Below are 12,597 nucleotides of genomic sequence, written 5' to 3'. Positions count from 1 at the left end.
CACAAAACAGTCCCCAATATCAGCTCATAAATCAGCCCGGTATGAAACCAGTAGCTGCCCCGAACCCCATGCCAAATCAGTTCCAAAACTGAGCCTCGAAACTGTCCCAGATTTCTCCAAAACAGTCCCAAATCTCAGCTCCAAGATCGACCAAATGTAAGAGAGATAAGAGATCTTCTGACACCTGCACTATTGCTATATCCTGTACAACCAGCATAGGCAGGAGATGGAGTGCTTCACGGGGCTGATGTACCTACTACATAGCCTGCATAAGGAAAAGAGGGGAAGAGGCTTCACAGCACCTGTACGACCTGCACACAAGAGAGGGGGCAGAACTATACAGTTGCCGTACATTGTACGGTCAGCATAAAAGAAAGAAGAGGTTGCCCAATTGCTTGTATCAGTACGGCCGGCAGAGGGGAAAGAGAGAAAACTGCCGTCTGAGTGCTCCCTGAATCGCTGCTGATTGAGAGAGAGAGAGAGAGAGAGAGAGAGAGAGAGAGAGAGAGAGAGAGAGAGGTATATATATATATACACACACACATATATATACATACTGCTGATCCAAGAGGCGCCTCCCTTCTCCCCCTTTTCATAGAGTCGACCTCCTCTATTTTCAGCATGTGCTTGGTTTTCCCTTAGCTAAAAGTGGCCTTCCCTCATAAAAATATCCAAATTTGTGCTTTATATATCCAATCACTCTATAAATGACCAAACTTGCCATCTTTAGAGTCTAGATTATAAAAATACCTCATTAAAGGTAGGCGCGTGGCTTTTATTGACTTTTTGAGCCATGCCCAAATACTAATATGTCCACCCCTTTGCTATTAGTGTATGAAAACACTAATTCATCACTTTAATGATGAAAATCCCATGCCACCTTTGTCCAGATGCCATCTTCCAGGCCAAAACCTTGCCGGTCCTCACAACAGGGCTGCGCAAAGGGAAGAGGCGGAGGAAGGAGGGGAGGCGTTTAGAGGAGCGATCAACAGGAGGGCAAAGAAGGGCGGGCAGGGGTAGGAGCGAACAGAGGGGAAGGAAGAGGCGAATTAGGGCGGGCAGAGGCAAGGAGGGGAGGCGGAGGAGGATGGGGGGCGAAGCAGGAAGAGAGGCAGATGGGCGCAGCGAAGGAGGAAGGAAACGAAGGAGGAAGGAGGGGCGCAACGATGGAGGAAGGAAGCGAAAGCATAGGAACAGAGGCAAAGGGGAGCGATTCAAGCAGCAAAGGAGGAAGGAAATGATGGAGGAAGGAGGGGCGCAACGATGGAGGAAGGAAGCGATGGCAGAGGAACAGAGGCGGAGGGGAAAGAAAGAAAGAAAGAAAGATTTTATTAACGTCTTCCAAAAGACCGAACTTGGCCTATGAGACAAATCGGAGTACCTGTATGGGGTATCCTCTGTCATCCCAACAAAATGAAAAAGTAATGAACTAAAAAGCTGAATCTGGGTGTGCAATAAGTACAATGGGTGGTGAAGGGGATGGAGCTCTACTACTAGGAAACTCGTGGTGCCTGCTCGTCGTCTCAGGTTAGAAACTTGCATGATAGTTTTGAGCTACAACAGATTGAACAGTAGACCAGCACACAGGCCTTCCCATAGCAGGGATTCTATTTTTATCGGTCTTTGTTGACTGCAGAGGTGCCCTCCCCTCAGAAATGAAATGAAATAAATGAAATGATATATTAACGTCTCTAAGAGGCCATAGTGGCCTATGAGACCAAAACTGAGTGTACATCTGAAGTTGGTGTCTCATCAAAGAGAACAACTAAATGAGACTAAAAGGTACAATAAATTGATTGTCCTACAGTTATAAGAATAGAACTGTAAGACTCCGAGATGATACTGAGTAGAAAATACAAAAAAATGTATGTCAGGTAGATCCATGTATGCTAATCAGTTGAAGTGTTGCCCTCTCCTTAGATCAAGTATCTCCGCCATGGGGCTGTCTAGAATGGAGAGGTCGTAGAAGTGAGGTAGGCGCCTCCGATGCCGAGCAATAATGGCTCTGATTTGGCGATGGTGAGGATGCTGTGGTAGGGATCCTGGTGGGCGTGGCCGACGAGCACAACATAAGATAACTGCTCTATCAGTGGTGACCTGGGAGCGTGGTCGGTGCCCTGATGGCCCAATGGAGGAGGTATCAGGAGGTACGTGGGCTGGGTTGCTGGTGTTGGTGCTGAAGAAATCTGTCAGGGTCCTTTGTCTAGGTACATCATGGCTCGGCCTCCTGTCTGCCAAGAGGGTCTCTTTGTGTCTGTGTCTCCTGAGCTCAAGTAGAAACAATCCCAGGCATCTCTGATCCTCAAACTCCATGACCTTGCGTAACGGCCCAAAACCCTCTCGGAAGAGGTAGTGATATCTCCCTCAGATAATAGACCCGCATCAATGTACAGTCCAAAGAGGGTGGGCGATAGCGGGCATCCGTGCTTCACCCCTATCGTGCTGGTCACCCTATTAGATAGTCCGCGGACTCTGCGTGTCACAAACTCATACAAAGCATATATCCCCCTCACATGCTCTTTTCTCTCTCTCTCGCTTGTTGGTACACAGGAGGGCTGGACTGTAGGCACTCAGGGTTGCATGCTCTTCTCCTAGGTGGCCAGAGGGCTAGTTTCTCTGGACATAAAGGCAAACAGGGGCTGGTTTTTCATGAACATAGACATCATGTCGATGGCGTTCAATTGATGGAATTTTCAGCTTCTCTTTGCTTTGGTTCGGGACTGTTTTGTGATTAGTTCGAGGACAGTTTATGGGCTGTTTTTTTTGGCTGCAAATTCAGCTATGTACATGGGTTATTGGCTGCAAGTATAAGGTCACATGGTTATGTTTCTTGGCATGGGAGTGATGCAAGCTCGCATGGCTGCGTGCTCATGGAGAAGATTGTTTTTCTTCCTGCTAGAAAGGAACAGAGGGACCTACAGTTATGGGCATCTCTATGTTGTAGATGTTTCATGAGGGAACAGGTAACTAGATGTATGCTGTTGTTGGCACTATTATTGAATGGTGCCATGAATGGTTCTGTATGGAAACAAGACATAAGTTTCAAAGGGAAATAGGCCTAAAGGTTTCATGTGGAAACAGGCCTTTCGCAACCAGACAGGGAGCTTTGGTTGAGAGACTGCAAAGCTTCGAGAGACTCAACTACAGCCTGTCTCATGGTGGGAGAAGTATGGAAATTGTGCTCCCACGCTGGTAATTCACTACCCCCCACACTGTACAATGTGCATCTTTCTTGTTTCCACTTAGTTCTAATTTCCAATTGTATGTGCATTTCAATAACAAAAACGCATCGCCATTCGAGTGCTCTCACAGGATTGCAGTTCGGGTCCATGTGAGAGGAATTGGAGCACTTGGGCCCTCTTCCATACAAAGAAGAGGAATAGGCTGAGTACCGCTTAGCTAGAGCAGTTGGTGTTTTGTCATTGCAACCTCCAGCTCCTTGAGAGGAATGCCCGACATCCGGAGCCTTCGCAGGTGAATGTGGATAAGATCGACATCAGGAGGGAGAGGTTGATCCCAGAGATCCCACGAAATGAGCGTGATATGTACACCTTGCTTTATGAGGAGCTGACAGTGCCGAGCCACAACACCCACTGACAGTTCCCTCTGTGTCCCCAGGTTGTTGTCAGAATAGGTAGCGGAGATGATGACCAGATCTGGGAACACAAGAGCAAAAACGCATGCAAAAAAACAGCACAAGAGAGAGAGAGAGATGTAGACATGTAACTCTGCTTTGATATACACAAGAAGATCTCGATATGATACACTGTCACCCAGTGGTGTACTTTGCTGCAGTTGTTTTCCCTGGGTGCTCGATTATCTTCCCCCTGGGCTCATTTTTGTGGTTTTTTAGGTGGATTGTTGCAGGTTAAGAGCTATTGGAGCTTCCCCTTCCTTGTTCTCTATGCATTGAGGGTTGAGCTTGCTCCCCACAGCCTCTCTTAACCTATATTCAGCTATGGTAATGATCCTCTAGTGGGCTACTCTCTTGAATTATGTACAGCTGTGTGGGGAATATGCTTTTTGGCTGAGGCAAGAGCCTCCTTTGACAGGAAGAGGAGCAGCTAACTGCTGGGAACAGGTGAGGGTAGTTACCTCACCACGCAGGTGTCCAATTCAGCACTAAATCAGTGCTGTTTTTGGACTGTTCAGGGGCTCTTCCAAGGCCCAGTTGATGCCAGATTGCAAAGGGACCTTGCTAGGGTCTACCAGGACAGTGTGGTGGTTGTACAGAGCTGAAAACAGGTATGTACAGAAAATACCGCAAGCTAAAATTCACTGTTTTTGGGACTCAAATGGAGTGCCCAATTGCACTCCCGCTTTCTATTTTCAATCTCTTAATGAAGAAATAAATACCGCAAGGGGTGCCAGACTTCGGGGCCAATCTGGTGTTGAGCAAGGGAGCGAGGATTCTGTTTGTGTGTGTGTCATAAAGTCCAGGTATTTAACAATGTATCTCTAGTTTGACATATAGTTGTTTTAAATATATAGATACGATGAGTGACCACGGCCGTAAAGTGAAGTTGGCGATCATCAAGTCTTTGCTACGAGACATTGGACTTTCTGGAGATACATTGTCAGAGGCCATGACAGATTATGTGGAGATGGATGATGCGGGTTTAGACGGCGCGATTGAGATTCTTGGGAGATTCAGTATGCCCGTACGACTTGGAGAGGGTACATCCTCCCAGCCACATGCAGGAGTGGAGACGTCTTGGCATGCGCATACTACTGCGCATCGGTAAGCTTCTTGATTGATAAAATAGTAATGTCATCCATTTTTTACATATAGAATTCTTAATATATATATCCTTTTGATGTCTTTGTTTTAGGACTCCTATCCCAGTTACATCACATCACGAGAGTCAGCGGCTTACTCCTCCTGATGTACCTCCTAGTACTCAGGTGACACATGATTCACAGGGTAGTGGCCGTTCCTCCCGTAGGTATATCTTTTATGGCGATTACGGATTAAATATCAAGTATTTTTTACGAACTCACATCTCAATATATCGTATGTTTGTATTGCATGTAGGCATCAGCGACGGCAGAGTACCACAGTACCACACCACCAGTGCCCCCATCACCAGTGCCCCCACCAGTGCCCCCATCACCAGTGCCGATGCGCACGTGCACTGGGACTTTGGGTGTCACATGCAACATCACACCTGACGAGGGTATCCTTCAGGTCGGAGCCGGCATCGCCTTCACACGACGGATGAGAGATCTTTGCATGTCATATCTACAGCGAGTTCATATACCATGGTAGTAAGTATTATTTAACATAAAGAATATGAATTACAGTTTTTTATTTGAATTACTAATTGACTATTTTGCAATGCAGCGATCAACTCGAGGATGACAATAAATATGTCATCAACACACTGGAGATGGAGTTTGGGGCAGGATGGAGTCGGAAGTGGTTGCTGAAACAAATGTGTAAACTCCTGAGTCATCGATGCAACAATGCACGATAAGTAGAGAGAGAGAAATGAAACAAAATGAAATGCTATATTTACGTCTTCAAAAGGCCAAGATGACCTATGAGACCAAAAAGTTACCACCAGAGAGCTCTGATACCAATGGGCAGCATGGGGTGTGTTGCAGTTAAGGGTACTGCGGGTAGTCACTGAGGATGCTGCTGGAACTACTGCCACAAAATGCTAGAAGACTGCTGGCTTCGATGGTCTACTGCTAGGCCAAGTCGATCCAGGGAACCTTGCTTGATTGCAGGTACTGAAGGTTGAGATACTGATACTGGGGTTGAAATGCGAGATAGAAGCCTGTACACAACTAGAGTAAGAAAAACGAGTCTGAGGGGAATCGAACCCCGACACTAGCCATATGAGGCTATCACCACAAGACTCCCCACCACCCACCCTTTTTAGTAAGTTTATTAAAAAAAAACAAGACTTCACAATGAATGATTTTGAGATTAAATCTTACCAAACATAGACTGATGATCCGTGAGTTGATACGTTAGACTACTGGTCCTCATCATCATCTTTGAGATAAACCGTCAATAAAATTTCATCTTCATTATCCTTGTTGACTTCTTTGAATTCCTCGATCATTAAATTTGTGTTCACGTTCATTTCCTCCGTAGGCTCGACATCCATTGTTTCCTCCTCTTCGGTGTCTATAGTGTCAGAGTCTGGATCGTTGTCATTCTCATCACCTACAATGTCATCATGATCGACGGATAGAAGAATTCTACACCTCTCTGAGGTCGATGTGTCTAGATTCGAGGATGTAATCAAATCATCCTAATCCGCTGTCTCAGAGTCAACGCTATTAAACAAGTGTTGACCTCTAGGTTGGACATGCACAACTTGACACCATGGATGAGCATCTGTATTCTTGTAAAAGAATGCTTGTTCAACATGAGTTGGCAGAATTTAAGGCTCTTTTGTTGCACGTAATAACTTTGAGGAGTCGACGGACCAAAATCCGGACGGTTCTCTTTTCATTGTGGCATTATTGCCTTTATACTCGGCACGGAACCAATCCACCTTCAAAACCACCTGTCAAAATACACGAATCAAAACTTTAGAATTATGTTTAGCTTTAAGAAATCTACATGTTATTGTTGCATGAAGAGATCTCATTTACCTGCTTGAAGATACGATATGATACTTCATAAATGCCGACTATGGTTCCCACGTAACCAAGTTCACTGTCGATAAGATTTGTGTCTCTTGAACTTGCACGTGATAATTGCTTAAAAGAGGCAACAACGCAAGAATCCTGAGCTAGACGTAAGTCGTCAATAGATTTTATCCGAAGATGTTGTCCATAAGCCCACATGTTGGTATACATTCGAGCCTACACCAAAACATAAATTATTAAAAAAAATTTGAGATTCATTTATTTAGTTCAGAGTTTTCAAAACCAAACAAGTTACATGTTTTTCACACTCAATCATAAACTCTCTTTGTTCCGTAGAGATTGGCTCATGATCACTAACCGCACGTTGCATATACGGGTGTATAACCAATCCATGAAAGTAGGTACGTCCCCGTCGTTATTTACATTGGTTTGACGTCTGGATCTCCTCTTTTTACATCTACCAACTCGTTTGCTTGCAAGTTCCTCCTCGTACTCATCAACGAATTGTTGCATGCATTCGCTATTATAGACAATGAAAGTAGAAATATCTAATTTATCTTGGATCTTAAGTCAAAAAGGGACTCCCTTACCAGACAATACCTCATCATACATGGTAGAAGACGACTCATTTGTCCATACGCGTGGAGCTTCAGAATCGGTTTTCTCAAGGTATTCACAAACATAACAGAATCCCTAAGCTAGAAACCATTGCCTCGGATGATACCCCCTTGGAAGGGTGTCATCTAGATATGCTTCTCTCATGGGTAACCAACCTCGACACCTTACTAACCAATAGTCGGTCCCTTACCCTCATCAGCCATGGATAGCCTTACCCTCATGCCAATTTGTCTCTATCCATAATGCTAGATCAATCGAGCAAGAGAGACCACCCAGCTCCATTGTGCAGCTATGGGAAAACTCCAGTGCCACACATTAAATTCTCACGACCTTGACTCCCCAAGAAAAGGGTTGTCATGTAAATGTCAAGGAAAGTAGTAAAGAGATTCAAAGCAAGTAGTTGAAATCTTTGACATTACAAGAGTACCACAGGTGGCATGCATCGGTAAAAATGGGCAAAAGGTATGCCCCATGTGCATGTTTCACTAAGGGCATCAAAAAATTCTCATGACTTGCACTACAAAAACACATGCTCCTACAACTAACCCTCTAGGTACATCTTTTGATGACTAGCCCATGGTACAACTCATCACTTGGAATACCATTGACCTTATAGGTACCTCATAATACAACCTCTACTTCGACTCCAATCCAACACAAACATAACCTCTCCAAAGCCGACGTATTAGAGCCATGAAGAAGTCTAATCTCTAGGCATCAAGTTGTGAGATTTGGGAATAGTATCATGTCTCCCCAAGAAAGTTCGGACCGCACCATTTACCCCCCATGCAAATAATTCAATAGTGGTCTTGGTGTTGATTTCACCATTCAAAAGACATGGGCCATTTCTACACCCACTTGAACTTGAAGGACCCAAGCAACTTCCATAACCGAAGGAGGCCTCACATGAAGAACTTCTTCACTGCATATACCTTTCATGCCACCTCAACAAGCTACCTACCACTAGGGCTCACTGATAATATATACTTGGCCTTGTATTTGGATGAGATCGGTCCCGAATCTACCACTTCATCTTGTCTACCATTTTACAATGTATCTTGGACTCTCCACACCTCTTCGGCTAGGGGAGCAGGCTTCACCACTGAACCGGGTGATGTGAGGACGCGATCACCATTACAATAGGAGAGCTCAACTTAAAGAAGTGGTTTCAAAAAGTCAAGCATCATCTCAACACAATGGAATTGGAATCTCATAAGAACACAAAAGAGGCACACATGGAAGCTAAGTAAAAGAGGTTGAGGGAACTAGAAGTGAAGACCCAAGTTAAGATTGGTTCACAAGAAGTTGAGGGGTAAGTCACGATCAAGCTCAAAGAGAACAGAAGCACACAAAAGCTAGCATGAAAGGAAATATATGGAGGCTAGAATTAGAATGTGCTTTAGGACTAGCAGCCGACCTATTAGGCTAGCATGAAAGGAAATATATGGAGGTTAGAATCATAATGTGCTTTAGGACGAGCAACCGACCTGTCGAGCTTGCATGAAAGGAAATATATGGAGGCTAGAATCAGAATGTCCTTTAGGTTTAGCAACTGACCTATCGGGCTAGCATGAAAGGGAAGCTAGAATCAGAATGTGCTTCAAGACTAGCAACCAACCGACTAGGCTTTGTTGCATGCCTCTCCACCAGTCAAAAATCCTTCTTAGCCTATCAAGGAACCACATCCAACTTTGATGAATGGTGACTTCGAAGCCCATGGGAATCCCTAGCAACCTATAAACCTATCCTTCTTAGAGAATTGCACAGCCTTGGTGGAGGTGGAGGAGCCAGTTAGGGGGCTCTTCAATAATCCCTATCTTGGTGTGATTGATCTCGGAACCCAAAGCTGAGCAAACGACTCTAAGGCATTCCTAGAAGGTATATTTAGACCTATTATCATTTGTGAAGGAGGCCATTTATATCATCTACAAATTGTTGCATGCATGTTTGAGCTTCCTTGCCTGGGAGGGAGATACCCCTATCCATGGAATCTTGAATAAGCTAGCCTAGGGCATTAACACTATGCCATAAAAAAGGGAGCATTATCAAAGAGTGTGAAGACTGCCTTGATGAAGTGAGGGCCTAGACCCATGTCCTTTAGAGATTGCACGATGAAATACCATTCCAACCTATCATAAGCTTTGTCAAAGTATTGACAAACAGAAAGTCATGGTTCTATAGACTCTTAAGCATAGTCCACTCCTTCCCAGAGTGCTAGAATGGCATCCAGAATAAACCTCCTCTGACAAACTCTATTATAGGCTTAGTCAAAGTCTATCTTGACAAACAAAAAGTCCTCGTTCTATGAACTCTTAAGCATAGTCCACTCCTTCCTAGAGTGCTATAACGGCATCCATAATAAACCTCCTTTCTGCTCCAATTTGATCCATGCATCAAGGTGAGTAGTGAGTTTGAGGGCAAAGACTTGGTAGGCTATCTGCCCTCCTCATCACGACCCTATTTTTCTATCTTTGATTGAGCTACCCTCTTAGGAGAAGAAGGTATATACTATAGTGTGACTTATACAAAGTATACAAACGCGATCCGGGTGCATTTTGGGCACCGCAAGGTTTCTGCGAATGTTTTGGAGAGGTATCATTTTGGATTGGTTCTGCTCGATTTTGGGTGTTTGGATTGTGCAGTGGAAAAGATTTGGTAAGCAGCAGCATCTACATTGTCTTCAACAACATCGACCACCATCATACTTTTGCCAGTAACACTCTATTCTCTACTCTATGTTATTTTTCATACACTTTGCATGTGATTCAGTCAATTAGCAGCCATCCGGGTTTGCATTTAGTGAATAACGAGTTCTTGCAGTGTGTTGAAAGATTTTGCATTTGGTAGACAGTAATGGCTGGGAATAGTGATCTATTTAACATGTTGTCTGCTGCTGCTAAGGACAAACTTGATGGGACTAACTACATTGTGGTCCTATATGATGAGGCATGTACTGGTCTCGCTAAAGTCTTTTGGAATGTGGTCAGTGATAATAATTGATATCTTTTTTTTTCCAGAATAACAATAAGGTGGAAACTTGTGGGAGAATCTTGCAAGGCTCACAATGTGATGGAGAAGCTAGCCATGGAGACATGGAAACCGAGAAGCGTGATAGAGAAGCTAGTGATGGGAGACAGCTTTTGGCGGCTAATCTAATTGCGGCTTGGCAATCATTTAATGAACGACTACTTTATCTCATGTAATAACATATATGGGCTTGATACTAATTAGAATAATTAGTAGAATGATAATAAATGTCATGAGTGAAAAAACAATGAAAGATGCTGATTTGAAGTTGTCTCTGTAACTCTCCCTATCGCATCAAACTTGCTTATAATACTAGGGTGAAAACGCTAGGAGTGGTAAAGAATCTGGCAGGGGATGTATGTGGTATCTCTGTGTCTACAACTTTTCAGGTTATTCCTACAAAGCCAGATGCTAGGGCTTACCCATTGATCTTGGGAAGGCCATGGCTTTGCCATGTGAGGGCAGTTCAAAAGTGGGAGACAATTGATCTCATTCTTCAAGGAGAGAATAAGAAGGTCCGCTACAACATCAAGAGACACAAGAAAGTGGTAAGAGATGAATCTTCAACTTCCAAGAGTTCAGAGTCAGAGTCATCCAATGATGAGGAGACAAGTGGTAGCTCCGAGGCATCCATCTCAGAAGGAGAGGTGGAAGGAGTTATGTTTGGCCTTTGCCTAGGCATCGATCTCGGGGGGACACTGAAGGAGAGGGAACCTTGGTGGAAGAAGCTTCTTCAATCATGCCCAAGAAAGAGGAACTCGCCAATCTCGCTAACAAAATGAGCTTCTTCTTGATGAGTTCGTAATAACAGGTACTGAGAGAGGGATAATTACTTGAAAATGTTGGATGGTTTTCCTAACTTTTTTGCAAACAACTACTCACAGGTACGCCAAGTTACCTTCGCTAACAAAATGAGCTTCTTCTTGATGAGTCCGTATAACAGGTACTGAGAGAGGGATAATTACTTGAAAATGTTGGATGGTTTTCCTAACCTTTTTGCAAACAGCTACTCACAGGTACGCCAAGTTACCTTAGTAGAGCACAAAATTGGTCTCAAACCCTAAAGCAAGCCAGTGGTGCAACAGATGAGGCAATTAGGAGTGGTGCAAGAAGAGGTGCTCAAGAAGGAGGTAACTAGCTTACTTCAAGCTGGATTATTTTTCCAGTAGAAAATTCAGAGTGGATTTCTCCAATGGTGGGGTCACTCCCAACAAGAAGGGTGGAAAATGGCGTGTTTGTGTGGATTTTTGCCCTTTAAATGCATGTACAAAGAGGGATTATTTTCTTCTACCCTTTCAAGATAAGATCTTGGACCAAGTTGTAGGCCATGAATTGTATTTAGTGTGTGATGGATACTCTGGATACTTTCAAATTCGGATTTATGAGAGGAAGATCAAAAGAAGACCTCATTTGTTACCCCGTGGTGGGGAGTGTATGCCTATAGGGTGATGCCATTTGGCTTAACCAATGCACAAACAACTTTTTAACGATTCATGAGTGGGGTATTTGCACCTTACTTGGCAAAGTCTATAAGAGTCTTTTTGGATGATTTTTGCATTTATTCAAGCTGTGTGGATCACTTGGAAAAGTTGAGGATGGCCTTGCAAAGTGTTGATGATGCAAAGGGTCATCTCAATCTTGGAAAATGCCGCTTGGCACAAAAGAAGGTGGTGCTGCTTGTTGGCACGAAAGAAGGTGGTTATTTTGGGACATGTTATCTCGGAGGAAGGCATAGAGATGGACCTTGAGAAGGTACAAGCAATTATGGACCTTCCACCACCTTCCAAGGGAGGTAAGGAGGATTTTGGGTAAAACAAAGTATTATCAACGCTTTGTTGACATGTTTTCTGAGATGTATCCTACAAATTTGTTGACAAAGAAAAATGTTTCCTTCCAATGGGGACTAGAGCAAAATCAAGCCTTTTGTTTGCTTAAGGAATACATGAGTCAAGGTCCGATTATACAGAGCCTCCTAGGTGGAGGGATGACTTTTATGTGAATCCAAGTGTGTCATCACATTCAGTGGGTGCTATACTCTTGCAAAAGGGTGATCGACAACTCACTGATGCCGAGGAGAGATATGGTGAAATAGAGAAAGGGCGTTTGTCTTTGGTCTTTGCAGTGAAGAAGTTCAAGTCATACTTGTTGCCTCAACCTTTTTTCTTCCTTACATCTCAACCTTCTTTACAGTTTCTCGTTCGTAAACCCAATCCTGCAGGAAAGTTTGCAAAGTGGCTTTGTGAGCTTAAAGAATTCTCTTTCACTTTTATTACAGAAAGAACCACTAGAGCCTCTCTTGTAGATTTGCTTACAGGTAGGGAAGAAGAAGAAGAAGGGACTAGG

The 12,597-nt window shown here is 43.9% G+C and overlaps 1 protein-coding gene across 1 annotated transcript; it reads left to right on the top strand.

Annotated features, from left to right (window-relative positions):
- Positions 1–4,496: 4,496 nt before the first annotated feature.
- Positions 4,497–5,477, top strand: LOC147625234 (uncharacterized). Its single transcript, XM_086817959.1, has 4 exons — positions 4,497–4,741; positions 4,833–4,950; positions 5,057–5,268; positions 5,345–5,477. Exons 1-4 carry the CDS (start codon positions 4,497–4,499, stop codon positions 5,475–5,477), a joined length of 708 nt encoding a protein of 235 aa, XP_086674085.1.
- Positions 5,478–12,597: the final 7,120 nt, after the last annotated feature.

This window comes from Cibotium barometz, chromosome 24, assembly GCF_041138505.1.
Source record: "Cibotium barometz isolate CiBa-2024 chromosome 24, ASM4113850v1, whole genome shotgun sequence".
Taxonomy (NCBI): Eukaryota; Viridiplantae; Streptophyta; class Polypodiopsida; order Cyatheales; family Cibotiaceae; genus Cibotium; species Cibotium barometz.
The sequence above is the reverse complement of the archived record's forward strand: the minus strand, read 5'-3'. Positions and strand labels throughout refer to the sequence as shown.

Coding starts and splice junctions, on each gene's coding strand:
- LOC147625234 (XM_086817959.1), top strand. CDS start 4,497: ATGAGTGACCACGGCCGTAAAGTGAAGTTGGCGATCATCAAGTCTTTG. Junction 4,951..5,056: donor GCCGTTCCTCCCGTAGGTAT/ATCTTTTATGGC, acceptor ACGGCAGAGTAC/CACAGTACCACACCACCAGT. Junction 5,269..5,344: donor CGAGTTCATATACCATGGTA/GTAAGTATTATT, acceptor TTTGCAATGCAG/CGATCAACTCGAGGATGACA.